The 27,473-nt window shown below is 46.4% G+C and overlaps 1 protein-coding gene across 1 annotated transcript; it reads right to left on the minus strand.

The window, feature by feature from the left end:
• Positions 1-6,259: 6,259 nt before the first annotated feature.
• On the minus strand, positions 6,260-26,591 carry RGS8 (regulator of G protein signaling 8). The gene is made up of 5 exons (XM_046684142.1): positions 26,566-26,591; positions 23,997-24,098; positions 23,100-23,164; positions 7,720-7,886; positions 6,260-6,442 (listed from the first exon to the last, which is right to left on the minus strand). Exons 1-5 carry the CDS (start codon positions 26,589-26,591, stop codon positions 6,260-6,262), a joined length of 543 nt encoding a protein of 180 aa, XP_046540098.1.
• Between the last annotated feature and the right edge of the window lie 882 nt (positions 26,592-27,473).

The raw sequence follows: 27,473 nt of genomic DNA on the forward strand, positions 1-27,473 counted from the left end.
CAAACAGACCACTGCAGAGAGAAGCTGGGGCAGTGCCCAGAGGGAGCAAGCTCCCAGGAGGAAAGCTGGTTGGGAGAGCTAGGGGGTGGGGTGAGGACTCCCCAGAGACAGGGTATCCAGTGAACCCAGGAGAACCCACCAGAGTCCTCCCAGGCCCAGGGAGCCCGAGCCTATCCCAGAAGGCGTGTGCCTCAGGGGTAACCCCCTTGCTCCCTTCCCACTCCTTCTTCCCTGCTCTTCTTGGTCCTGGAGGAGTCAGAAACCCCAGGTGGCAAGAGGAGCAGAAGCAGTAGAAAGAGCAAAGCTGGAAAGAGGGACCAATCCCATCCTCCTCCCTTTGGGGAGCCTCCTGTCTGCAGGCACCCCCACTGCCCCACCTGACAAAATTCGAACTGGCGGGGGGGGGGGGGGGGGGATCCTTTGCATCACAAAAGGCTTTTTCATTTAACCCAAAGCATTCACCTTTGAAGAAACCTCAGCTTTCCTTGAAGACAGACCTTCACTGGTGCATTTTAATCATTTGGATTATTAATATTTTGTATATCTCTATCTTATCACCACACCTGAAAAAATGAGCTTTTGCGAACAGTTACTCCCCCTCACTCGCCTTCGGTCCCCTCCACGGGACCCGATCACCAGAGACAAAGATTCAATGACTAACACACACTTTTCATGGACACACCGATTGTATAAAGTGAGGCGCAGTCATAAGCAAGATCAACCCACTCCGTTTTCAGATTGCTCCAGCTGAACAAATATACAAACCGTCCCTCAGCCTTTTCTCTCCCTGCATTTTCAAGCAGTAGGTGGTACTAATAAAAACACCGCCTCGTGTTTGTATAGCACTTGGCAGTTTCAAAGCCACTCTCATAACCCAAAGTCACTCTCCACCCCCACACTCATCCCAACCATTCTCATTCCATTTCCACCCACCTTGCTGCCTTTCCTGCTGTCCAGCCCTGTGCCGGCCTCTGCCGAGGTGAGGCCACGTGCCCCCCACCCCGGTGAGTCCGTGTGTGTCGTGTGAAACGTTTCCTCATAAAGAGTCAGCCGGCCAGAAACGTGGGCAGAAAACGAAGGGCAGCGTGTCCAGGTTCTGTTTATTATGTTCTCACAGCCTTGTTTGGAGTAAAGGTGAATGACATGATTCCACTTTGCACAGTAATGAAACAACTCAATGAGGACTCCATCAGCCAAGCAGTTTATATGGCAGATGAGCTGCTACAAATCTGTTGTGCACGCCGCAGGACTCAGCTAACGCCGCCGTGGTTTGAGTGCACGCTGAGCCAGCCACCTTTTCCATACCTGGCAGAGGGAGGGAGCAGAAGGGTCAAAGGGAGTAAAAATCAGAAAGGGAACAGTTTATTGAGAGGACCCGGGCCCCAAACGTGGGAAGGCCAATGGCTCCAGGCTGCAGTCTCCCATCTTGGTCCACAGCATCTTGTGGAGTCTTGAGAGGCCACAGGGACAGGAAGACATCTCTGCTCTTGGGTTCTTCCTCCACAATCTCGTGCCAAGTGGCACAGGCTCTCAATGCCACTCTCTTGCTTCTAACCCGGAGGGATGCAGATTTAAAGAGGGCTGACACTTGGCCGGTTGAAGGACAGCCTTGGATGGAAAATCATAATTCCTCTGCCTTGCTTGGAAGTGGGCATAGACAGGGTAGGGAGAGTTCTGGGCACTCTTGTTAGCGGGAGACCATCCTGTCTGTGAACGTGCCACTTACCACCTCTCCTTTCTGGCTCATGGAGAAGCCGACTCCACCTTAGCTACTTGTCTTCCTGCCCTCCTCCTTTCTCTTCAATCTTTCCCATTCCCACCCTCCCCTGTTTCTCAGCACAGTGGGTTCATGCCTTTCCCTCACAGTCCAGGGCCAGGAGTACCCAGCCACCCCAGCCCTGCCGAGGAGAAGCGCCCAGGGCGTGCCCCCAGAGGCTGGGCCTGCAGCCTGGGCAGAACACCGTTTCACAGTTTTGGTTGATTCAGAGCAGCAAGTTCTGGAGAGAGCACCAGAGAGTAAAATCAACTAGGAACTTTCCAGCTGTCCGTCCAGCTGAGACCAAAGAGGGAATGATGAGAACCTAGAGCAGGAACCCAAACCCCGCCGTGGCCTTGGAAAAGAAAGCTTCAGAGAGCTTGATAGTTCCAGGATGGGACACCCTCCATTAAGAAATTTGGAATGTGGGGCTGGCCCGGTGGTGTAGTGGTTAAGTTCACACACTCCGCTTTGGCAGCCTGGGGTTCACAGGTTCAGATCCCAGGAACAGACCTACACACCACTCATCAAACTATGCTGTGGCAGTGTCCTAGTGTCCTACATATAAAAAATAGAGGAAGATTGGCACAGATGTTAGCTCAGGGCCAATCTTCCTCACTAAAAAAGGGAAAAGAAAAGAAAAGAAATTTGGAAGTTGTGCTACCACTATTATTAAGACCACACACCCTTCATCCACTACCTGAGTTCCAACTACCATGTTGCATGGCCTTGGGCATAGAGGCACAGCCTAACATGAAATGGCCAAACACAAGAGTATATGAGAACAAACACACAGGTGAAACAGCCCAGGAGTCCAGCTTGGAGGAAGCACTGTGAACGAGACCCAGGAGGAATGGCCAGACCTCTCTAAACTAAGTACACTTTCAGCCCCCACCACTGGCATACCTGCTGCCTAACAATGCATGGGGCAGAAACATTTGTATCTCAGAGGAGCAAGTCAGACTGGGAGGACAAGGGGCAGCCACCCCAAGAGTCAAACTCAGGGCTGGCAGGTTCCTGGTCCTTGTGCCTGTTTGCATCTAGGCAGCTCCAGCCATCTTGACCCACACATCTGTGTTTTCAGCTTAGCTCTGTTCCTCCTCTCTCCTCAGGCCTCACCTGTGCTTCTCACCCTCATCTGTACATTGGAATCCCCTGGGGAGCTTTAAAAACTGATGCCTTGGGTCTCAACTCCAGGTTGTTCTGGGACCTGGACATTTGGGGGGGGGGGGGGGGGTTAAAACTCCCGCAGGTGATTCCAATGAGCGGCCATGGGTGAGAGCCACTGTTTTAGGCCATTGTTTTTCAAAGTACGATTCCATGGGGCACTATGCACCCAGGAGCTTATTAAAAATGCAGATTTCTGGGTCCCGCTGGATCAGCATCTCTGGGTGTGGAACCTGGGAATTAGCATGTGTAACAGGCTTTCCATGTGATCCCTGGGCATGCTCAAGTTTAATAATAAATCCTGCTCAGAGGATCCTTCCTCACCCCAGAGATGCCGGGGCATGCCGGGGCTGTGAATGGCTGTCATTGATTGTGTTCTGTTTGGTTTGCCAAAGGCAACAGGAAATCTCGCACCAGCCCCCTAACAGGCTAACGCTCAAATAGGGCTGAAAGGCCTCTTGGGGGGTGGAAAGCAGTCCTAAAAGTCACAGCTTTGCCTGCCCACTGCCCTGGCTTGCCTTGGGCCTTCAAAGGTCCCGCGCCCAAAGCAAGCCTGGAGCCCAGAAAGCAGTCCACAGGCAAGCCCGGCACGAGGAGCAAAGGAAGACGTTAAATGGAAGAAGTGGCCCCTGCGGGTGCCCACCTAACAAGGCGGATGAGAGCTTGTGGAAGAGGAAATGGGAGAGAGGGCAGGACTGAGAGATGTGGAAGATCAGGGATGAGGTATGCTTGGATATTGCTCTAGATGTTGTAAACATTTCTCTTTGATTCATCACAGACCAAAATCTGGTTGGCATGACCAAAGTGCCTGAAGGTAGGCACCAGAGCGGGGAACTCTGTGCCTTTTGCGGGAAGCAGGACACAACGGATGTGAGGAAAGCTCCACCCCGGGGAAGATTATCTCTGTGGTGTGCTAGTCTAATGCTCACAACTCTCACACACACATATACGCACACACAGACACTTCACAGGAGTACCATAAATATAGCTATCACATTCCTCTACACACGAACATTCGCCCACATACCCTCACTTAACGGCAAAATTCAGGATACCCAGGCTTGGTCCTTCACACCTCCCCATCGTGGGAGCAAGTCACCAGGCACCATGACACCACCATCTGCAGCCTTCAGTCCACCAATGGTTGGCAAGAACTCTAGGCCCCAAATGAGGCCACTGCACAACACTCTTGTTCAGACTTTTCTCCTGGGGACAGTGGAAGTGGTAAAAAGGCCCCTCTTAGAACATTTCATATTTCCATCACTCTGTGCTGTTCCAATTTATATGCACCTCATATTCGACAGTAGAGTTGGCAGCAGATGCACATTTCGTGTGTAAACAATGTTTAAAATACCCTGTTCGAGAATTTGATCATTAAATTAATTCTGGCAGCTTTAGCTAAGGATGGTTTTTTACCAGTGCAGGCAGGGGACTACTACCCAATCTAACTAGGAACACACATCTGAGGCTTCAGAGTTCTTGAACATGAAATTGCACCGGTCTCTTCAGTGTGAGGGCTAAGGAGGCCCGTGATCTCTCTCTCCTTGACGGTTCATACAGACACACGGACCCTCAGTCATAGATACAGTGTGCCATGGCAGGAAAGTGGACCCCAACACTAGTGGGACTCAAGAGCCTTCTTGGCCTTGTCTAGCTGTAACCAAGGAAAGAAGAGATTCACGCAGTTACTGGACGGGAATGCTAATACTGGAACCCCTACACATATAAAAGGCCCATCGCCCCCAGAAGAGAATGCTGCACCCCACTTCTCAATCACCTGCACTCCAGAGCTTACGCCTAATCATGGGCTGTTCACTTAGTCAAGCTGAAAGTTTTCCAGATCTCCAGCGAATCCAGATCTATCGGCTGAGAATTATCCAACAATACCTCCACCATGTTCTCTGTGATTCAGTCCACCGGGAGGCCAGCCTCTTCCAGGCTCCTCTTCCACTTTCTGGTCTCTCTGCTGAAGAGTCATCTCCTTGGCACTGCAGCCTGTTCCAAAGTCAGCTTTTTCCTGGGCAGCTAGAGTAGGTTCTGTGCATCTCACTCATCTTCCAAAGAGGAGTTTCCTGACGCCTCTCAGAGAGCAGACCCAGGATACCATGAAAGCGTTTTAGGAAGGTTCTCCACAACGAGGTGTTCACAGTGATCTTCTTAGCCCCACTTCTGTTCCATGTTCAATCCCAAAAGGTCAGAGATCAAGAAGGAAGCTGCTGAATAGCCAAAATGGCCCTCATGAAAGGGACGTTTCTAAGAGAGCATGCTCCCAGGAAGCAAGCTGGAAAGAGAGTTACACCTAAGTTCCCATTCTCCCCCATCATAATTACATGACCTGCATGGCGGGGGGAAGGGGGAGAGACGGGGAAAGTGTTAGGCACCATGAGAGCTGTCCATGCTATGGGAATTCATCTCCCTTTGCCAAGGTGTTTGCCATTTTAGGAGATCAGGGATGTGTGATGCCACAGGGAGGCGAGGGCAGAGAGTGTATTAAGCAACAGAAAGGTTATAAGGTGCCCCTTTGCACAAAAGTCTACTGGTACTACATTCCCTGGTCATTTGACTTCTGGAAAACTTCTTGGTAGAATTGAGGAAGATTTACAAGCTGTATCTTTCTTAACAGCAGCTCCATCAGAAATCATGAAGGACATCTCCCAAGATCCTTTCTGGAATTGCAAGGGTATGGGAGTCTTGTGAATTTCCTAGGCTAAGATGGGCAGTGGTTACAGCTTTTCACACTGGTCCTAGGGATATGGAAGAAACAGCCAACTCCATGGAGTTTGCCCCCTTGCCCAGAAGCCACCTGTCAATGACAGTGCCAGAAACCTGGGATTCCAGAGACCTCTTTCCTAAATTGTGAGGTCCCAGCACCTGGGACTGGCCATTACATTGTGACAGCAGTCATAAATACGAGCCAGAGTCCTCTAGCTATTCCTCACAGGGGTATAGGACAAACTAGTCAGGAATCCTAACTGAGGAAGGTGTGGAAGAGGTGGAAATTGCATTTGCATTATTTACAGATTAGCCCAGCATAGCGAATCTGCCTTCTCAGTGGAGATGACCCAAGGCATTGTGGAAGGCAAGCTGCTGCCCCAGAGAGGGGTGACAGCGACAAGGTGCTATCACTAACCAAAACACAAACATGGTAAATGGAGTAGAGGCCAAGCTCTGTGGCTGGATCATACTTTGAATTGGCCTTTCATCCCTTCCTCACCCCCAGCCTCCCAACCTAAACACCACTGTTTTTGAACACCTATGACACTTCATGTTAGAATATGGTCTTGGCAGCAAAGGGGAGGGGAAGGCCGGTGATCTCCAGAAGTCCCCATCTGAGGTCTAACTGAGCCTCCTCTGGTTTTGGGACAGTAAATCTAAGTACATTTTGGACCTCAGGAACCTGGGGTAAGAGTCTTTCTCCATGAGGCTGTGTACTTTTCCCTGGGCTTGGTCAAAGCAAGTCAGAGATGGCTCTTGCATGTTCTTCCTTGTGGCTTCTCGGGTCTGGAAGTCTATGTTTACCTGGAGACACAAACAGAGAGCATGGTCACAGGCCCTCAAGAGCCAAGATGCCTGGCAGCTAGTCCTAGCTATGTAAGAATTATTAATGACAGCATCTTATATATGTAAGGTATTCATGCTTTTCAAACTGCTTCATGGAGGTCATCCCTTTTCATCCCAGCAAGAATCCCATGAGGCCTAAAGACCAGATATTCTTTATCCCATGATAAAGAATGGGACTATTCTTTATCAGCCGTGATTATATAGATAAGGACACCAAAGAAAAGAGATACTAAAAAGCTGGTCTAAAGTAGTATGGAATGTCAATAACAGAGCCAAGGCAAAACCCCGAATCACTTAACTCCTAACCCAGGGGTCTTCACAATGTCAGGCGAAGAGTTAGAGTGGAGACAAGTATTAATGTGGGTTCCCTAAGGTAAGCTTATCCTCTTGCCATTTCTTAACTGCTAAGAAAATAAATACCCCAGGGAGAGAGACGATGGTTAGAATGTACATCTTTGTTCCAACCAGCATTATAAGGAGCCTACAGCATCCGGCCACTGGCTAAAGACCTCTTGCATCTCGAGTCAAAGTGCAATTGAAGAGTTGTAGGTATGTAATGCACCTAAACTCATAGACAGCAAATATTTTTCTGCTATAAAACCCTCTAAGTAAAATTCTGTTTCATAACTCAGAACAGCAGTACATAGAAATTCATTTCATTATTATAAATAATTGTAATAAATTATCTTAAAATAATATAAATGTCTGCAATTACTCATTAATAAGCAGTGACAAATATCAAATAGGTGCTTTGCCCCTAATGCTAGAGTAGTCTTGAAAGATAGGTGATATTATACCCTTTTACACTGGGGAAAATGTGATTCAGAGAGGCTAGGTAACTTGACTAAGATCATGCAACTAGTAAGCGGTGGAGCTGAGATTGGAACAAGATTCCAAACTGGGTGCTCATTCCACTAAGCTGCGGTGCCTTCCACTAGGAAAACTAACTTGGATTCAATGGCATCTATCCTTGCAGAATCCCTGTAAAAACATAGTTCCTGCTGTCACATTTCACTGACAGACAGCTAAAACACCCCTAATAGAGCTCCTTTTATAGAAGCCCTGGGCTCTGCACCTTAAAAATGATCCCTTTTTCATCAAGAGCCATCAGCGTAGTGAGGCTCAGTTCAGAAGAAAGTCCCCACCAAGCGTGACTTGAACCCCCATGAGAAGAGAGATGTGAGCCAGGAGCCACAGATAGAGGTCTGACAAAACGCTCGCCACCACCAACACACCTCCCTCGGAGCCTGCACGTCCACAAACTCCTCGAAGATCCTATGGGCCTTGGAGACCAGTTTTGCTGTTGACCTGGTCTTCTTGAACTCCTCGCAGGCCAACCAGAACTCCAGGTTCTCCTCGCTGAACTCCGTCTTCAAGAAGGCGCGAAATGCAGCCACCCCATCTGTGGATGTGGAGGGAGGTGGAGAGGAAGAAAGATAGGAAGAGGCTTAAGCTCAAGAACTAGAGAAGAAAGAAAGGTGGCCCTGATGGTCTAAGCTTCACTGCTCCTCCCCGTCCTCGTGAAGATTCTGTCCTCCTAAACACACAGGTACCCTCAGAGTCAAGCCATGCTCCTTGTTCAAGGATCATTGTGATAGGAGGGAGAAAAGTTTAGGAAGCCACAGTAATAATGACTATGGGAAGGCCTGGTCACTGTTAATCAGCCCTCAGTTGTCACTGCCTGTCCGCTAATGCAGAGTTGGCTGCCCCCTGAATCTACTGGTGAGCCTTTGTTTCTAGTTAGGCCAAAGCAATACATGTAATCCATTCCCTACCCTAATCCAAGTCAACCACCCTGGAAAAACAATCTGTTACACAACAAACTAGTAGGGGTGTGAATGCCTCCAGGCAAATCCTTCACTACTACCAGAAAAATGTCTGAAAGGAAACACGCTAGTGAAATTCAGTCAGTGATGCCGTTCTCTACATGGATGGGACTCCCAGCCTCTTTTGAAAAACCTTTGAAACCCCCTATTTTAATGGTTTATTCCATGGATCATTTATTTTAAAAGAGTTTGCCTATCGAATTATATGTTTTAATTAAGATTAATTATAATTTTTCTACCAAATGATTTAACGATGAACATACCCTTTAATTTTTATTAATCAATGTCATGCACATTGCCAAACAGAGCTTCCAGTGGGAATAAGATAAGCAGGGTTACCACACAGATTTGGAAAGGAAAACAACATTCCTTGATAGCCTACGCGTTCGGTTAATGTTTTTATTTGAAAATATTTTTTATAAATTATCTTAACCCTTAACGCACTCTCCTCTAATCAAATAAGAGCTGTAGCTTTCTAATGACTGTCCTCAGAGGAAGGGCAGATGAAGTCTAGAATAAAGAAGTGATTGCATTGGTTAAAAATGACTCTGGCTATAATGTTTTATTTCTTTTCTAGAATTCATTAGAAGGGCAATGTGTTAACAGTTCTTAATTCTGGGTCAGGGGATCACCTGAGCTCCTGAGGTCCACCAATATGCAGCAGGACAGGCCCTGCCCAGGATCGTTCCATGGATTGGTGGCCATGCTGTTGACATATTTAAATGTTTATTTTTACTTTCCTGAAATATTTTTATTTCTCCTAATTACAAAGTAATTGTGGAAATCTTTGTTTCTGAAAGTAGACGTTTTAATCCCTACCCTACACCAATAGTCATAAAAGCCAAGACTTGTCATTGCAAGAGCCAGGAACTTGAGAGAGAAAAGAATTTTGATGGAACTCCCAAACCTAAACTTGAAATCATGAAGAAATCTAAGTTTGGAGGCCTGAGCTTAAAGTATTTAACAAAAACAGGGGTGGCTATGAAATTTATTACCCAAGGCAGGACATTTTTGAGAGTGAAGGGGGCATTTCTGTTCTCTACATGGGGACGATGGGCATAAACTATGACCACCACAGGCAAAAAGCAGGACATATGGTCACCAATTCTAAGACAAGGAGTATGGAGAAAGCAGAATATGACATAAGGTTGTTTTCCATCAGCAGGATGGAAATAAAATTGTGCCTGTGCCAGGCAAGGAAGGAGGTGGAGTTTAGTTTAGACTCATATGAGAGGTCTGCTCAGGGCCCCACTCACCCTTATTCCTACATTGGGTTCAAAACCCCAAGAGGAGGGAGTAGAAACTCAAGATAAATTGAGAATCAAAGTGAGCACAAAACAGTGACATGGCACTGATCAGGCAAAGAGATGGCCTGAGAACCATTCATTCAATTCAACAATTTTTTTGAAGAATAAGATTAGCCCTGAGCTCACATCTGCCACCAATCCTCCTCTTTTTGCTTAGGAAGACTGGCCCTGAGCCAACATCCATGCCCATCTTCCTCTATATGTGAGACGCCTGCCACAGCATGGCTTGATAAGCAGTGTGTAGGTCCTCACCCAGGATCTGAACCAGCAAACCCTGGGCCGCTGAAGCGGAATGTGTGAACTCAACCACTGCGCCACCAGGCCAGCCCCCCAACAATTTTTTTGAACTACTAACATACAAAGTACTGTTCCAAGTCTTGGGACACATCCAAGAACAGATCATAAAATCCCTTGTGAATGCTCTTTTTGCCACACTTTGTCTCCTCCCAGTTCTCACAGAGGAGATCCAGAAGTTTCCACAGGCTCCAAGGCAACTCAGATTTGAGAGCTAGCATGCACCACTGCAGCAGAGGTTGCAGGCGGAGGCCAGACGGAAAACCATCTGGAGCTGTGGAAGCCTCTGAGGAGACTCAGTGCCTGTGAGAGCCAAGGGGAGCTGGTTCAGATAGGTGGCCTCTGAGCAATGATGGGTCCACATGTGACAAGAGCCATGGACACACTCAGGGGACACAGGAAAAACCTGAGGACCACAGGCCAGAAGCCCTCCCCTGCTGCCTTTCCACTATAGTCAGCGTGTGGGAAGGAAAGGGTCAGGGGAGGCCACTAAAACACTGCGCATTTATCTAAAAGAACAAATGCAAACTGACTAGAAAAGCCAGTTGTTTTTAAACCAGAAGAGAGTAGATTCCTTGAATGGGAAAGGTTAAGTTCATTGTTTGGTTTAGATTTTGTTTTCCTTTTCATCAAGCAAAACCAAGTGCTTGTGAGCTGGCTGAATCTTGTTACAGATAGAGAAAATTACCTTCCTGCCTTCCTCGATGGTACTGGTGGAGGTAACCCTGCTCAGGAGACGGGCTGGCCTCCTGCTACACAAGGTACAGACATTATCTCATTTCATCTAAGTCTCAGCTTTGTTGGGGCTTTGTGTGGAATAAAAGAAAGAACGCCTGCAAAGTGCTTTACTTACCCCCATTTTATGGATGAGGAAACTGATGCTTAGAGAAGTGGCTTGATTGAGTCACACAAGTAAGAATATGTAGCATTAAAAAAATACAAGGTATGCTAACTCCCAACCAACACAGCAATAATGCCATCTCCATTCATTCATTCATTCATTCACCCATCATGTAACCCAGGCATTTTGCTAGGTGTGTGGGCACAAAAAAACAGGCACAGTTAAGCTGTCACAGAACTTGCAGTGAAAGAGTGATTTGAGCCAAGAAAACATAATTATGGTAATTGCGGTATATATGATACATGATAAGATAGGGAAAGCATAGGTTGCTGTGGAAGTACCCAGAGGAATGCCTGAGCCAGACCTGAGGAGGAAAGGGATGACCTGCAAGAGGAAGTAGATTCTAAGCCAAGATATGAAGTTGAGGAGAAGGCAGCTAAGTGAGAGGAGAAAGGGGAACGGAGAAGAGAATCGCAGGACAGGGGAAGCGCATGAGCAGAATTAAAGTTTATTTGAGTAACCAGAAATAGCTTAGTAGACCAGTGTTTAATAATCACCACATAATGCTAAAAATCATTGAGCCTACTTATAGGATAGGCATACACCAAGAGGCCTGTGAAAGAGCAAGGGAGATGGAAGGATAGCACAGCGCTCCAAAAGACCTGGGAAGCGAACATTTCAGGGAGGAGGAGGTGGTCACTGTGTCCAGTGCTACCCACAGGTCAAGCTAGATACGGTCTGAGAAGTGGTCATTAGATTCAGTGACAGGATTCAGCAACCATTGGCAAGAACAGTTTTAGTGATGTGATGGGTGCCCGAGCCACAAGTGGTAAATAGAGCGGTGAACGAGAGGGGAGGAAGTAGAAACAGTTAATTCAGACGTCTCCTGCAAGAAAGGGAGTAGGGAGATCAGACAGCATAGCTGGAAGGAAACAGGAGGTCAGGAAAGAGATGGTGTGTGTGTGTGTGTGTGCCCGTGATGGGTTTTTTGTAAGAAAGCCTTGGGTATATTTAAATACTGATCTGGTCAGAAAAGACTTGTGGAGCAGGAGGAGTTGAAGTTAAAGGAAAGAAGGAGTTTAATTGATAAAATGTTGCCTCTAGGAAAGTAGAAGTAATAAGCTTGAGAACAGCATCATGATGGAGAGGAAGGGGAGAGGTTGCGTGTGGATGCAGGGAAGTTTCTAGCTTGGGTACAGGAAACTGATGGAGTTCCTATCTGGTATTAGCTGGAGAAGGTAGTAGAACCTAGAGTTTTATTTTTATTTGTTTATTTAGGATTTGGGGAAGGGAGTTTTATTTATTCACTATATACCATGCTTTTTGCTGGAGATTTTACAAACACTAGCCTAAATTTTTTTCACAACAACACTGATCCATAGACAGCATCACTCTCGTTTTCCACAGGAAGAAACTAAAACTTACAGAAGTGGACTAAATTTCCCAGCTCCACAGCTGGCAAGAAGAGCCAAGTTTCCCTACCAGGTCCATATGACTCCACAGCAGGATCTTTCCAGGTGTGTTTGCAGGCAGAAGGGAAAGGCAAGAAAGAGATTAAATGAGCGAAAGAATAGTTTCTGGTAAAGGGAAATTCTGCAGAAGGAGAAGGATCAAGAAGAAATTGAAGAACTTGACTTCCTTAAAGTCAAAAGGAGGGAAAGAGAGGGAGATGGATGAAGATAGAGAGAAATGGTCGGGGAAGCGACATATTTGAGATGCATCAAGTTGAACAGCCTGGGTCTTCTTTATTAATTTGGGGTGAAGTCCCTACGCAGGTGGTCTGTCTCCATGTGCTAGGTTTGGGGGAAATGGTACGAACAAGTCCGATAGTCGCCACCTCATAGAGCTCATAAACTAGTGCAGTGTAACAGACATGAAGCAATATTTGAAATAATTAATTGAATAATTGCCAGTGCAGTGTGGACACCTAAGAGAATGGAAACAGTTTGGAGCAGCTACTTTGGAAAAATGAATAGGAACCTGGTAGAAAACAGGCAAACTATTGTGAAGACCTAGATTTTAGTTCCCGGAGAGGGTTACGATGCTCCACGAAGGAAGCAAGAACTTTTCGTTTTGGGGTACGTCCATCATTTAAAGAGAGAACTATCCAGGCTGGCAAATGAACCTTGACCCTGGAGAACAGTAAGGATTTACAAACCAGCAGTTGGGAGATAGAATAAAGAAAAGGCAAGCAGGAAGTAAAAAAAAATTGAAGTTAGAGATGGAATTTTTAAAATAACCACCACAAGTGCTTATCAAGCACTCGCTTTGGGCCAAATGCTTCATGAATCTTATGACATTTCCTCCTCATAGCAAATCTATAGCATAGGTCCTGATATTTTCACCATTTTAAAGTAGAGAAAAATGAAACTTAGAGAAGTTAAGTAACTTGCCAAAGGTCACATGGTTAGCAAATGGCAAGGATGACAGACTGCAATCCAGCATTCTTATGTGATCAGTGGTCCAGTCTCCAGCTCTGTACAACGGTGAGGCCCAAGGGATGTCTGCTCCAGTGACGGCTGGAGGGGAGGAGAGTGCCACTGCAGCACACGACAAGGAGGTCACTAGTAACACTACTGATGGCATTTCCAGGACTGATGGCAACAGATGAAGTGGGGAGAAAATTAAAAAGTCACAGAGGAAAGCAGAGGAGTATCTGAGAGTAGAAGAACAGCAGAGAGACCAGGATGAGCATGGGCAGCAGGATTCAACTCACTGACATTGAAAGCAGCAGACACTGATGGAAATTTGGAGAAAAACGTGTAGTGAACTCATACTCAGCTCGAGATTATCTGGTAGCTTCACTGCAGCAGCCTGCCAAACCCTGCCTATCCCCCTGGAGGGGTGCACCACTGTCTCAGTCAGAAGCACTGGTTCTGATCAGAGTCAGGCCCAGAATTAGCTCTGTGACCCCGGACAACACATTCAAACTCAGCATCCTCATCTGGAAAGTGAGGGGGTTGGATCCGATGAACTCTCCCAGGTAGAATTAGCACTCTGCTCTGCACCCCTATTGCAGCTTAGACATGCCTGACACAACTCTTAGTCGATTGTTTTCCATCCTCCTCCTCCTCAACATCATCACCATCATCATAAAACAGGCCAAGTTCTGTGTTGTCCAATCCGCATATGTCAACTCACTTAATCCTTACGTCCACCCTATTATCCAGGCAGAGGTTCTGAAGTTAGATGCCCTGGGTTTGACTCTTGCCCAACCTTGGAAAAGCGCCTTAACATCTCAAAGCTCAAGTCTTCGCATCTTGCAGAGTTTAAGTTAAATGTCTGTAATCAGTTGGCTGGTAACAGGTGGAGTGGATTTATACACACATCTGCGTGACTTCAGAGCCCCTCTGCCTGTCTCTCCTCTGGTGATCATTGATGCGCTCCACATTTTCACTTCCTCCAAAGGAGGGATGGACAATAACCCCAAATTAGACTGAAATCATGCTGAAAGTGTGCCAAAGCAGAGCAAAAGCGCCATTTGGCTCACAGAACTGGACATTCTCCCACAGACACCTGCCATCACCATCTTTGTGGTGACAACTGACCACTGGATACCACGAATAACCTGGAATCTGCATAAACTCTCTTCTTTCTTGCAGCACGATACCCACCCTAAGCGTCCCCTCAAAGACCAGGCAGGCACATTCCCCAACCAGGCCGGGACACTGTAACAAGGCATGGCTGGGTGACCATGTAAACATGCCGTGCTCCTTCAGGCAGCCTCAATCCAAAGTGTGGATGCCTGCATTCCTAGGGCGGGCTTCTGAGAGAGTCAGAAGGGAACCAAAGCAAAATATGGCATTTGAAATTTGCCGGGGATTTCATAGGAAGAGCTTGAGGAGAGATGGGGAAGGAGGGGAGAAAGACCTGGGAGGATCTGGAACTGAGAAGCAGTAGCATCTAGAGAAGCAGTAGCGTCTAGAGAACAGATTGCGGCAAAGATGCTGGAGAAGCTCACAGAGCCCTGCACAGACTGCACTGGCCGCAGCCCTCCTCCTCTGCTCACCGGCCCCTCTCAGCCCCAACCTCATCTCCCCCGCTCTTTCGTTTTCCCAGGGCCGGCTCTGAGCAAAGCAGGGGTGGAGGGTCACTGTGCAAAGAGAAACTTCACCGGGGAACAATGGAAGTGAGCAGTGGGGGAAGGCCCCCTACGGCTGCAGGAGCCCCTCCCCCTCCCCAGAGCAGATGGCCACAGCGGGCTTCTGTGTACAGACCACTTGTCCCCCACCTGGCCCACGTTTTCTGCTTATGCGACCAAGCAAAGGAATTGTATGGAGCCAGAGCCAGCGGGAGGTCTTCTTTCCATCTACAGCCTGTCCTCCTTCTATCACCTCCCACCCCTTCCCAGCAAACCTTTCCTCTGGTCCACTCCCTGACTCCTCAGCATCTTTCCTTGACGCTCTCCCTTTTCCTGTCATCTGTCCCTTCTCACTCCTCCTTCCATCTTTCTCTTTGTCTCCGCCAGGACTCTCTCCTCCCCTTCTGCTTGTCCGTAAACTGCAGTTGGTTAAGATGCAAGATGCTGGTTTATCTCCGAAAGTTCATCAGCACCCACTGGCATCTCTCAGTGACCTGCTTTGCATTAGCTGTGCTTCCTCTGCCTGCGCCCCAGGCACAAGCTGCTCCGTGCACCCCCGGCCCTGCTCCCTCCTCTATACTCAGGGAACTGGAGTCCCCCCTCCACCATCTCCACAGATTCCAGGCAGCTGGAAAGAGTGACTTCTCTCTGATCCCCAAAGCTATTCTGCCTGGGATTGTGTCCTGATTCTGACACACACTAGCTAAGTGTGACCTTGGGCAAGATGCTAAACCTCTCTGTGCATCGGATCTCTCATCTGTGCAGTGCAGGTCCTAAGTGTGCCTGCTCCATGGGGCCGTGGGCATGACTGTGTTTACACAATCCATGTAGACAGCACGCAGGGCCTGACACTCAGACAGGGATTGCACCATTCACGTTTGTCACCATCATTCCTGCACTTCGGTGGCTTAAGGAATCATCATACAGAACATAGCATGTCTAATACAAAAAAAAATCAATCCTGGCAACTTCAAGGTGGTGGGTGATGAAGAGTTCAGGAAAACGGGAGAGAAACAAGAGGATCTGCCTTTTTTTTCATTTCACTTTGGTTTTCTTTGTATGACCCTCTAACAAGTCAAGGCTCTGAGAATATTACACATTTTTTTGAGAGTAGTGTCTATCTAATCGCAGAAAGGGAAAGGCCTGTGTCCAGAATTCCTGGAACACTGGGCAGAATATTGGCATCCTCCCGAGCATGCACAGAATCTCCAAGAACACACCCGTGGCCGCACATGCTGCCTGCTGCCTGCTGCCTGCATTCTCATCCGGTTCTTTGATGCAGGGTGCTTACATAAGAAGAGAAACTGGGTCACTATGAATGAGCAGTGCAGCTGGTACAGCGGGGAGGGTGGCTTAGGTAACAGTTCAAGGTCCAGGAGCCCTGATTTAGCTGGCATCGGGGGTGGGCTTGAGCCTAGCTCAGCTCTCGGACTTGGAAAAATACATGATCACAAGGATGAATTTTTTTTAAGCTCTCTGTTTACCAAAGTGCTGTCCCAAAGACCAGAGTCCTCTTGCATACCTGATCAATTGGAAAAAATAAAGTGGTGAATGTGTTCCAAGGTCAGACAGAGGATAGGAGAGGAAAACACATTTATAAAATCCAGGATATGTACACTAATGGTGAAGTCAAAACCTCTTTGATTCAGAACCAAGTTCACTAATTTGAAACTGGTGATGAGAATGACAATAGGATCAAAGGCTTTCTTTCATGTTGTCTACAAAATAAAGGTTTTTAAACAAATAACTGGCACTAAGCAAGATTTAGGTAGGAGGTTATTTAGAGAACAAACTATTTCCAGTTCCTGACATTTATTGGCAAGCAATTGGTATGCTAATTATACTTCAATCTTGTGATTAACATAATTTTCTTCAATGATCTCCACTTTGTTAGTGTACATATAGCAAGATGATGTATTATAATAGTAGTAGGACTTGACAGTTGTTAGAGTGTTCGGGCTAGAGAGGACATGAGAGATCCTATGGTCAAGCTCTACACTGGAGCCAAGGAAACGGGAGGTTCTAAGGTTGTATGGTTTCTTATTCCTAGGACGTAGTCACAGAAGAGTAAGGAGAACCTGGGTCTTACACATCCTATTCCAATGTTCTTTCCTGTTTGATCAAGCAGAAGCTGAGTCAGGTAACAGAAAAAACAAGGTAGAGCCTGTATCTGCAATTATTATAAGAAATTGGCAAGGACTTTTCTATTGAAGGGGAGACCAGGAAGTATCCCTAATAGGGTGAAAGTTTGGCATTCACAAATGACTCCTTTTATACAGGAGAAGTATTGCAAAACCCCATGTACACCAGTCCATAGCCTGAAAGATTTCAAAATTAAGTGTCCAGGAATATTTGCCTAGTTGGTTTGATAGAGCAATACTACAGGGACTCCTAAAGAGGAAACATATCAGATTCACTACTGGGCTTTTAAACTGCATCCCCAGAGGGATTCCCTCACATACACTGAGGGGAGATTGGGACGGTATGAGGAAGGGATGCTAAAACCTCGGGAGACAGAGGATGAGGTACGATGGAGCCTGAATAAGCCCACCTGTAATTCTAATACACCCCCCACCCTACCCACAGTGTTCAAGCTCAAGCTGCCTGTGGGAGCAAGGAGTTGAGGCCACCTCTAGCGTAGAGGAGGCATGAAATGCATGTTTTCTCAATGAATTTAATGTGTTATAACAAAAATAATAAAAATAGTTATCCTCTATGGAGCCCCTCTGTGTGCCAGTCATCATGCTTCGCACTTCATAACCACAGCCATATTTAACTCTTACAACAACTCTACAGGTAAGTCTTATCTTTCACAGATGAAGAAAGGGAGGTTTGGAGAGGTTACGCAATTCGCCAAAGGTCACATAGCTTGTCAGTGACAGAATGGCTGTCCAGTTGCTTTCATTCAAACCTTTTTCAATAAGCTGTTAATAGTTGCCTTATTTATTCCATACACTCCTGTAAGGCTAAATGCACCCACATTCCTGGGTGCAAGTAAAAATTACAGCAATTTAGAGAGGATGGCAAGGGGAAGAGAAGCTTCTTTTCCACCCATCTCTATTTCACATATCTCTTTTAACCCATGTCCTCCATTTATGCAGAAAGCACACTTGCCATATTTGTTTATTTATTGTGAACACCCTCCACCATACCTGCTACATATGCGGAATCTGTGATACACGGTACCTCATCCATGCACTGCCTGAGAACTTCGGAAAGCTGCGATACGGTCTTTAGTGTGTTTCTTGGAAACCACAGACCACCTGCCTCACTAGGATGCTCCAGATTCATGGTTTCACTTACTCGTGCTTTGGAGCCGTGCTTCTCACACTAAATGAGCACAAACATTACTGGAGGGCTTGAAGAAGAACAGATTGCCAGCCCCACCCCCAGAGATTTTGATACAGTAGGTCTGAGATAGAACCCAAGAATTTTCATTCCTCACAAGCTCCCAGCATCTGCTGGTACTGCCTTCCTTGGTTCACACTTTGAGTAACACTGTTCTAGAAACTTTTGGCTTAGTGAGAGATGTGGGGAGGGCTGTGCAGTAAATGGAAACCTGATTGTTCAACTGTATATTCTAAAACTAAAGAGCATTCAGATGAACAATTAAGGAATTTCATGAGCTGGTAATTTTAGTGTTTGTTTGTTTAGGGTTTTCTGCATGGTTGCTGTGTGAACAGGTCAAGTCATTATATTTTTCTATATCTCAACCATTATCCCAAAGGAGGCTAATTTTTAAAAGCCAAAAGCCTCCTTTTTGGTCTCCTTTGCTCAGCAATGGATAAAACTTTACAAATGCAGGAGAGCTTTCAATTGTACTATTCCACTAACCTAACCTTCCCTGGGCCTGGTGGGGACAGGTCAGCATAGAACCTCCATGCTCCGTGCAAACAAGGAAACAAAGCCAAGGACCACATGGATGCCCAGGGTGCACTGCTCTGTCTTCTGGGTGTGGGGTCAGACTAAAAGAAGTGAGGGCAAAAGGGAAGAACCCTGTCTACATCTTCACCTTAAAACAAGAATGAATCCAACTTTTACATCCAAAATAACAAAGAAAGGAAGGAGGGAGAGAGAGAAAAAGGGAGGAAGAATTGATCCAGAGTTAAGGACAGAATGTCCTACAAAACGCTGGACATATAACAGGCATATAACACCTGCACCTCGTGAGGAATATAAAAGCAGAAGACACACAATTTTGTGCCTGCTCTCCAGCAACCTGTCAGACAAGACCTCCCACAAGTTAAGAGCCTCCACTCTCCCAGGTCTGAGCTGCAGAGGCAGAAAGGCTTCTGGGTGTCCACACTCACACACACACCCCCACACAACCCTTGGGGGCAGACTACATGCACAACTCATAGGCGCCAAGTCTAATTGCCACTGAATGAATAGGAAAAAGATGCCAAATTAATGCACATTAGCAATCCCTCCCTAGCAAATAAAGCCATCAGCAATTTCAACTTCATTTTTCATTTGTTAGTTAAAAAAAAAGCACTTAGCAAGTGGGTATCTCCCAGCCCTCTGTGGGTGCTTCTTTTTTTTTTTTTTTTAAATGGGTTACTTTTTTTTTTTTTAAAGATTTTATTTTTTCCTTTTTCTCCCCAAAGCCCCCCAGTACATAGTTGTATATTCTTCGTTGTGGGTCCTTCTAGTTGTGGCATGTGGGACGCTGCCTCAGCGTGGTCTGACGAGCAGTGCCATGTCCACGCCCAGGATTCGAACCAACGAAACACTGGGCCGCTTGCAGCGGAGCGCGCGAACTTAACCACTCGGCCACGGGGCCAGCCCCTGTGGGTGCTTCTTTAGCTTTGTACTACACTTGTCAGCAAGTGTGATGGGAAATCAAACTGCTCCAAATATTTGCCTTCCAAATTTTTCTTGTACTAAGGTTTAAAAAATAGCAAAGTTGCTTTCTTTTTTTCCTGAGATTTGAACCCGTGCGGTGCTCCCTGCACAGCAGGACCCTGCCAGGGAGAGCGGAAGCGTTCATAATGCAGGTGCCTTAGCCCCTCAGCTGGTGGCTGGAGCCATGTCAGCTTTGAAGCAGTTTTACATAACCCTGCAGGCAGAGCTGACTCAGACCACCTGCCGCAGGTGACGAGTTACTGCCGAGCCTCAGCCTCGGTGGTTGCTACAGACGGCATTCTAGAACAAGGGAGCAAAACTGGATCCAGCCTCTGACATATCCTACTCCAGATCCTTCATTGCAGAGATGAATAAATTTTCCAAGAGACTGAGGGATTCCATCAAGGCCACCTTGCTATGTAGTAGCAGAGCCGGGTCAAAATGGAGAGCACTGGACTGACCACCAGCCATTGTTCTTAACTTAATTGTGCAGAATTATGTTCCTTGATTGAATAGAAACAACGCTGTAAACCAAAAGCAGCCCTTCTGCTCCCACATCAGTGAGGACTTCCAATATTGACGAGATGGAATTTAAGGGGGACACTGAATACCAGGATTCTATTTGGAATCTTCAGGCCCCTAGTCTGTAGTCAGCAGACTGTCTTATTTCTTGTGTTAGGTGTACGCTTGTCTGTTTCCTCAGAAGGGTGCATTCTCCACCAAGGAGGGACCATCCTACTCATCAGCCAACCAGCTGCTTAGTATAGATTTTGTATATAATGAACGCTCGATACACCTTTCTTTAAAATAAACGAGTGTCCAAAACACCCATGCAGAGCAGGGATGGCAAAGATGTTCTGTTGATTGAGAAAAGGCACAAAAATAATTATCTGAATTTTCTGAAATACAAAACTCCAGGAGGATAGCTGACTAGGTGTAGAGAATTACCGGGGAGTAGACTCTAGACTAATGCACCTTTTTCTGGAGCCCAGTCATTCAGTGGTTCTCCTTTCTTTACTTTTTAGGACATTTTGTTGTCTTAATTGAAAGCCCCGAACACCTCTGATCAACTGCTGTGCCTCCTAAGGGACCAGCACACACGCAATCCCTTGGGAAAAGCTTAATCAGCCCTAATTGAGTTACAATACTAACCTAAACTAATTAGACTTTTAGAAAGTTGTCAACACCCTACAAAGTAACCTGGGCTCTGGCTCCTCCACAGCCTTCCTGGGGAGTAAGTGTTCAAGTTCTAAAACCTTGAAATTCTGCCAGTGACCCCTGAATAAAGACACCTTTCTTCTCGCAGACATTCACTCCATTGGCTTTTTACTTCTGTACTAAACAGTCGTAAAAATAGAACATCAGACTCCAAAAAGGATCACAGAACTTCAAAGTTCAAAAAGCCTATTTCTGTAGCGGTTTTACAAAGAAACCAATCTGGTGTCTCTTGTAACCCCTTAGTGGAAGCCCCATCTCAGAAAAGTGTCATTGCCTTCCTGGAAACCAAAAGCAACCGCGACAGAAGCAGAACCAAGTGCCTTCAGGTCTAAAAGTCATTGACTCAAGCAAATAAAATTAAACCTCTTAAACCTCCAGGTCTTGCCACTGCAGCAACCCAAATACACCCTAAGCTTCCATCCACTAATTTTACCACCATAAACTCTGTCTACAATGGCTTAACATTAATAATGGGCAGCAAAATTTGCAAGCTTATTCTCAAGACACATTTGTTTTACATTTGATAAGTAAAAGCATCATTTTAAAAAATACCATCATATTCTTACAAAACACCATTGAGTAGAGAACCCAAAATCATGTAAAGGTGTCCTTTTATGAAGATTCTCATAGCCGGGTGACAGGTAGCACACAGGTATTTCTATCAGCATTTTAGAATGAGGAAACAGCCCCAGGGACTTGAACTAAGTGAGTCAGTCATGAGGCTGAAATAGAAACCAAACTTTAAGGTGACCTTGAATCGAATTCAGCCAGAAAAGAAGGTGTAAATTGATAGTGACACTTGTTTAGCCTAATGTGACTCCAGAAAATGTCAGAATAGCCTCATAAGAAACAAGCATTGCTGTCAAATCCTAAGCATTACTGTACATATGCCAATACCTCGGCAAATTCACCACATAAGCTTCTGTTTGGGGTATAGCCATATGTTATATAGGCTGTATCTTCGCTGCTTTATTTTCCTTCCTAAGTGTAATCCATAGAACGCTCAAATGACTATTTGTCTCACAAATTACTTGCTACAATATGGGCTTATTCTTGGATCTTGCATTTCATTTTAAAATCTATTCAAATGCGTTTGTTAATTAGTTTATTAGGATCAGGGCAAAGGCAGAAGGCACTGCTCGTCCCGTGGAAAGCAAAATCACTTCTAAAGACATCTTCTGAAGACCTAGGGACTCCATCACGGCCACTCAATTATCTTGTAGCCGAGCTGGGTCAAAATTGAGAACACAAGTTTGACTACCAGCCAATGCCCTTCACTTTGTTGTACAAAATCGTGTCCTCCAATTAAGTGGAAATAATATGCTAAACTAAAAGCTGCCCTTCTGCTCCCAGATCAATCCGGACTTCTAATATTGACAAGACAAACTGAAGAGGAACACCGAACGTCTGTGCGACCCCTTCTGTTCTCTGCAAAAGACCCTTCTCTCTTCCTCACCCCGGCTCTCCCTCTCCCATGTGCTTAATGCCACTAGGATTTCAAAGCCCAGTGAATTTGGACTTGATTATGATGAGAAAAAAGCACAAGCTGAAAACTTTGGCCATTGTCAAAGTGCCCTTCCCACACCAAAATACGCACGACTATTTCTGCCTCTGTGGGAAACTAATGGCAAAAAAGATGAGGAAGGGCAAAACGGAAGAGGAGGGGTAGCAGAAGTGTGCTCTGCCCGTCAGAAATTGAGGAATGTAACATGGCTAGGGTAGTAAACCCCCCAAATAAAGAGCAAGAAGAAAACTCAAAACTTTGCCAACTCAAGTGAATAACAAAATGCCCAGGACATTCATTTGACTGATGAGCAACCCAAGGCTCTCTAGTGAGCTGGGGCGAGGTCATTTAATTTTGTAAAGAAGATCTGGGATGGAACCTCGACTCTCTCATTCCCATGGAGCCCACCACTCCCACTCCCCAAGCTAAATTCTTTCTTACTAAAATGCTGAGAACACGAAGGCTTCTTGGGACCATACTGTCAACCCAGAAAACAGCAAAGAAGGGCCTCTTCCCACTGCATTTAAAGTATGTTTTCTTATCTCTACACCTCTCTAAGCAGAAGGCTCTGTGACGGTGGGCACTGGCGCCGTCTGAGACCCCTAGCACAACACCTGGATCATGGTAGGCTTTTGATGCATGTTTTACTGATGCACCAAACGATTCACTGCGACATGTTGAAACCTGAATTCTACTCACACTTATGAGAGAGAAGCACATCAAAGGAATCTGCCCACCTCGTAGCCTCTTCCGTGGATAATCTCCTACGAAAAAAGAAACATCTCCCCTGAATATTTCTGGAATAACCACCTCTCCTTCAGCCATCACCAAGATTTGCTCAGGAGGAAAAATTGGAACAATGGGGGCAAATGAAGACCATACCTAGATTCCTGCAATTCGGCCGCTGTGAATGTGCACGTTCTTAAGTAACTGATGGAAAACCCTCAGGACTGGAATTCAGTGTATTTAGTATATTGGTTTTCAGTCTTAAAAGCAAAGCTAAGTAAGTGCATGATTTAGAGATGTCAGGATAACAATGGAAAGAAACTGGTCTCGGCATCAGAAAAGTTAGGCTGAGCTCCTGACTCCATCTCTTACTGTCACCTGACTTTCTTCACCTCTGTAGAGGGGATAACAATGGCCATTACAGAGCTCTGTGAGGGTTAAATGAGGTAACATCTATGACGTCATTTAACGCAGTGCCTGCACAGTATAGGCACTGAATCCAGATTATCTGACCCTAAGCAGATTTTTAGGGTAGATTTGAGTGTTTGTTTCCAAATTGAGAGCTGAGACTGACAACTAAGTAGAACCAAGAAGTATCCTTCACTGCAGCTTTGTAAGAGTGGTGGGTAATATGGTTTTCTTAAAAGTAAAAGGAGCGTCCCTATTCTGACTCGTCATACCTTTTGAAAAGGAAAATAAACATTCTTTCACTCACGTTCAGGGATATTAAAAGGAGGTGCCACGAAGCAGAAATTCAGTGTCACCTGGCTCATCTGGTCACCAACCTCCTAGAGAAGAACGGGTTCTATAGCCCCACAGTAGCACCCCATGGTGGGCACCCCGGGAAAGCCGGGTGGCCATACTACTCACTTTAGAGCGCGGTTGGGTTTGTCAGGAAGAATAGCTGTGAAATCACTACACGAGTCTGACTTGTGCGACAGGCATCCCAGTCGAGTCCTCATCCCTTTGTTCCTGCAACAAGCACAGGGGCAGAAGGATGGGGAATGTCATGATCATAGCTGTCAGCTCTAGAAGGGGCCCCTGGAGCTGCTGCTGTCAGGGCCAGCACTGCCCCCTCCCACCCTTCCCCAGGTGGCCCCTGAAGATTTCATGAACAAGAGGAGAAACACCTAGAAGATGAAGGGATACACTCACTCCCTATCTTGATTCCCAGAATAGTAATAGGTACCCTACCCCTAGAGGCTTAATGCTTTTTAAAGCTGGCACGGCAAGTTGATGATAAGTCAATGAAGGTCGTTAGCTTGGAAGAATTTCTAAATTAGGATTCTCTGTAGGGAAAGGAAATACAGTGATGACAAAATAACAATCTACATTTTGCTCTCCCACTAGGAGGGCAAAGTAGCAGCAGCAGCTCCTGATTGCAAAGCCCCAGAAGTAGTACCCACGCAGAGAGGAGGGGGTTTCCTGCCTAAGATACGGATGCATATCACAGAGGCTCAGAGCGTGAAGTATGGGCTTCAAGTCGGGTCAATGCTGCCTGGAGTTCTCACCACTCATCCCACACACCTGGGGATACACATAAATTTTTACAGACCAGCAAGGACCGATGCCTGCAGGCGAGGACAAGAGCAAGGTACAATTAGCAATTAAGAACCAGTGCGCCCTTGGCAGTTCTTCTGTTTACTTAATGAAGCCCTCATATTCCTATTTATATTTTGGCTTATCTCAATCAGCATGTTTAAAATTTTGACATGCATATTTAAATTTCTCATATTTCTTATTTTCCTAAGGATCAGATACTTAAACAGTTACCTGTTGTGGAGGACGAAATGAGAAATTGTGCTCATGTCTCTTTCAGACTCCCAACATTAGCCCCTTTTTACCTTTAATCAGAGATTGGCAAACTACAGCCCCGCAAGATGCCCATTTGTGTAAATAAAGTTTTATTGGAACACAACACTCCCCATTTGTTTACATATTGTTCAAAGCTGCTTTCGAGCACAGGGGCAGAGTTGGGTGGTTGCAACACAGACTGTATGGCCCACAAAACTGAAAATATTTACTCTCTGGCCTTTGACAGAATTAAGTTTACTGACCCCTGACCTTTAACCCTGACAACTCCTCACATGGAGGGCAAAGGTAACTGGGAGGTGTTTGGTATAATCAGATCAGGACTTAAGAGTGACTTATAAAAGGGGGCTGCCACATGCACATTGGTAACAATTTGCCACAGAAATAGGCCCAGAAGATTTCATTCTCCCTGCTGAAAGGAAGTCCTTCCAGCCTGGCTTTTCTTTCCTTTTTTTCACAAATCCTGGAACTGGGCAGAGATGTTAGAAACCATCCAATTCAATCTCTTTCTCTTATTTCAAATGGGTTTTCATCCCTGGCTCTGGTATTTGTTCACAGAAATCCTATCCAACGAATGTCCACTAGGATGGTATCTTATTTGGCGTGAATGGACAGCGTTTGTATTTCCCAGTCCGCCTCCGAGGAGCCTGCTAAAGCCAAAACATCCAAGTTCCCAGAAATGGTACCTCTCCCGCAGAAGAGTGGGCCTGCGTGGCCTTCGCTCCCTCCTCTCATCTCAGGCAGGCCCATTGTGAATCGATTTTGTGGCATTTCAAAACATTGGCTTCGGCTGGTCTCTCTCCTGCACTAGTGAGCATCGTGTGTCCACTCACTCTTACAAGTCACAGGCTGCTCTGACAACAGGCCACACAAACAACTGATTAAAGGCCCTTGAGTCATCACTTTCTGTGAATCTGAGTAAAGGTCTTGCTCAGGCTGCACCACAGGCCGAAACTTAACTTTCAGTGTGTCAGTTCATTCCTCAGTGCCTCAGGATTATCAATCACAGTCAGGTTGATACCCCCAAAGAGCAATTAAGAGGATTTTAAAAAATGGCAAATCCACCCAAGCCATCTAACAGGGTTTAGCAGGGGCTGGTGTAAAGGGTGATGCTTTTTACCAAGACAACAGTGATTCTCCCAAATCGTTTACTAAATTCTTCCATAGAATATTCTTTGGGACAAAATGGTTTTGATTTTCCATCTTGTCTAGCTGAGACCTGAATTATAACATTTTAGTTAAGTCTGAAATGAGAGCAGAAGTAAGAGGCAAAGGTTAAAGTTACCAAAAAAATCCCAACTAGGCTTGCCCTCATCTTTCTTCCCTGTCCTGGTGACCCGCAGAGGTCTCTAAATGGTTCCACACAAGCTCATGCACAGTCCACCCCATAAGTCCTCCTGGTCAATGGGAGGGCTTGGCACTAAGGCAAGTCCTGCTTGCAAGGCCACAACTTTGCAAGAAGCACCAGGGAAGGACAGTGCAGCCCACATGGAAGGCCTGGGGGACGGAGGCAAGTGCACCACCCATGAGATTAGAAGGCTTGGGGCAGGCTCAAACAGCAGGGGAGGTGGGAGGGTAGAGAAAGAGGAAAGGGGCAGGGGCAAGAAGACAGGTGAGCATCAGTTACCTGCGTGGCATCAGTAAAGCGGCCATACAGGCACCCGCTTACGGTTAACCCTCTGGCTGGTTTGCAGGGACGTCAGGGCGGGAGATAAGACTGCGGGGCACAGGGATATACCCTTTCACGTCCTCTCACCTAAAATCAAAGAATCTGCTGTAAGAGGGGGCCACCCTCTCTTATCTGGCCTGGCTGCAAATCTTCTCAGATGGCTTTCTGCCAACTGAATACCTCCCCACACACACCCCCTTCCCCATAGATGTCTGCTTGTCCTGAGCAAGGGTGACCAGCCAAGGATAGATAAGAACGAATCGTTGGGTGGCTTCACTCTGCTGCCTAATGGTCAGGAGCTTCTCTTTCCCAACCACTGGCCATCCACAGTAAAGTGGGACACATGCCCCAGGGGAGGAAGGCATGGGCTTAGCAGGCCACAAATTACTGTTCTCTTTGTCTTACTCTAGTGGGACTCAAGTGACCAGCCAGCCAGGGGTGGGGGAGGTAGGGACAGCACTTGCTCCAGAATCATTTGATTGGCTGCTGTTCTGATTCTCGCCTCCCTCAAGGGAACCTGTCCTGGAGGCGGGAGTGCGAGGAGCCTCAGGAAGGCGTGAGCGGGAGGAAGGTTGGAGCAACTCCAAGGGAGGCTTGTCAGGCACTGTCACTGAACAGGCCTGCTCCTTTGCAGGGATCACAGGCACAGGCTGAAGAAATGAATATGTGAGTCACTCTTTCTTGCCCCTAGGGAGGCTGCCTGGCCTTCCTCAGCCTGGGGACCTGCCTATTCCTGACCCGACGCAGGGAGGACACCAGGAGAGGGATGCTGAGGCTGAGGCCTGATTGACTGACCATCTCTCTCTCCTGAGGGTCCTATTCTCAGTGCTTTGAATGCTTTCTTGCCGCAGAAGAAACCTGATAAG

The sequence above is a fragment of the Equus quagga genome, chromosome 13 (genome assembly GCF_021613505.1).
Source record: "Equus quagga isolate Etosha38 chromosome 13, UCLA_HA_Equagga_1.0, whole genome shotgun sequence".
NCBI classification, from domain to species: domain Eukaryota; kingdom Metazoa; phylum Chordata; class Mammalia; order Perissodactyla; family Equidae; genus Equus; species Equus quagga.

What these genes read in the sequence shown, in the direction of transcription:
- RGS8 (XM_046684142.1), bottom strand. Translation starts at nt 26,591, where the DNA reads ATGGCCGCTTTACTGATGCCACGCAG. An exon ending in AAACCCAACCGCGCTCTAAA is followed by an intron (nt 23,165 to 23,996) that starts GTGAGTAGTATG and finishes CTTTTTTCGTAG; the next exon opens with GAGATTATCCACGGAAGAGG. An exon ending in TGTGCTTCTCTCTCATAAGT is followed by an intron (nt 7,887 to 23,099) that starts GTGAGTAGAATT and finishes CCACATCCACAG; the next exon opens with ATGGGGTGGCTGCATTTCGC.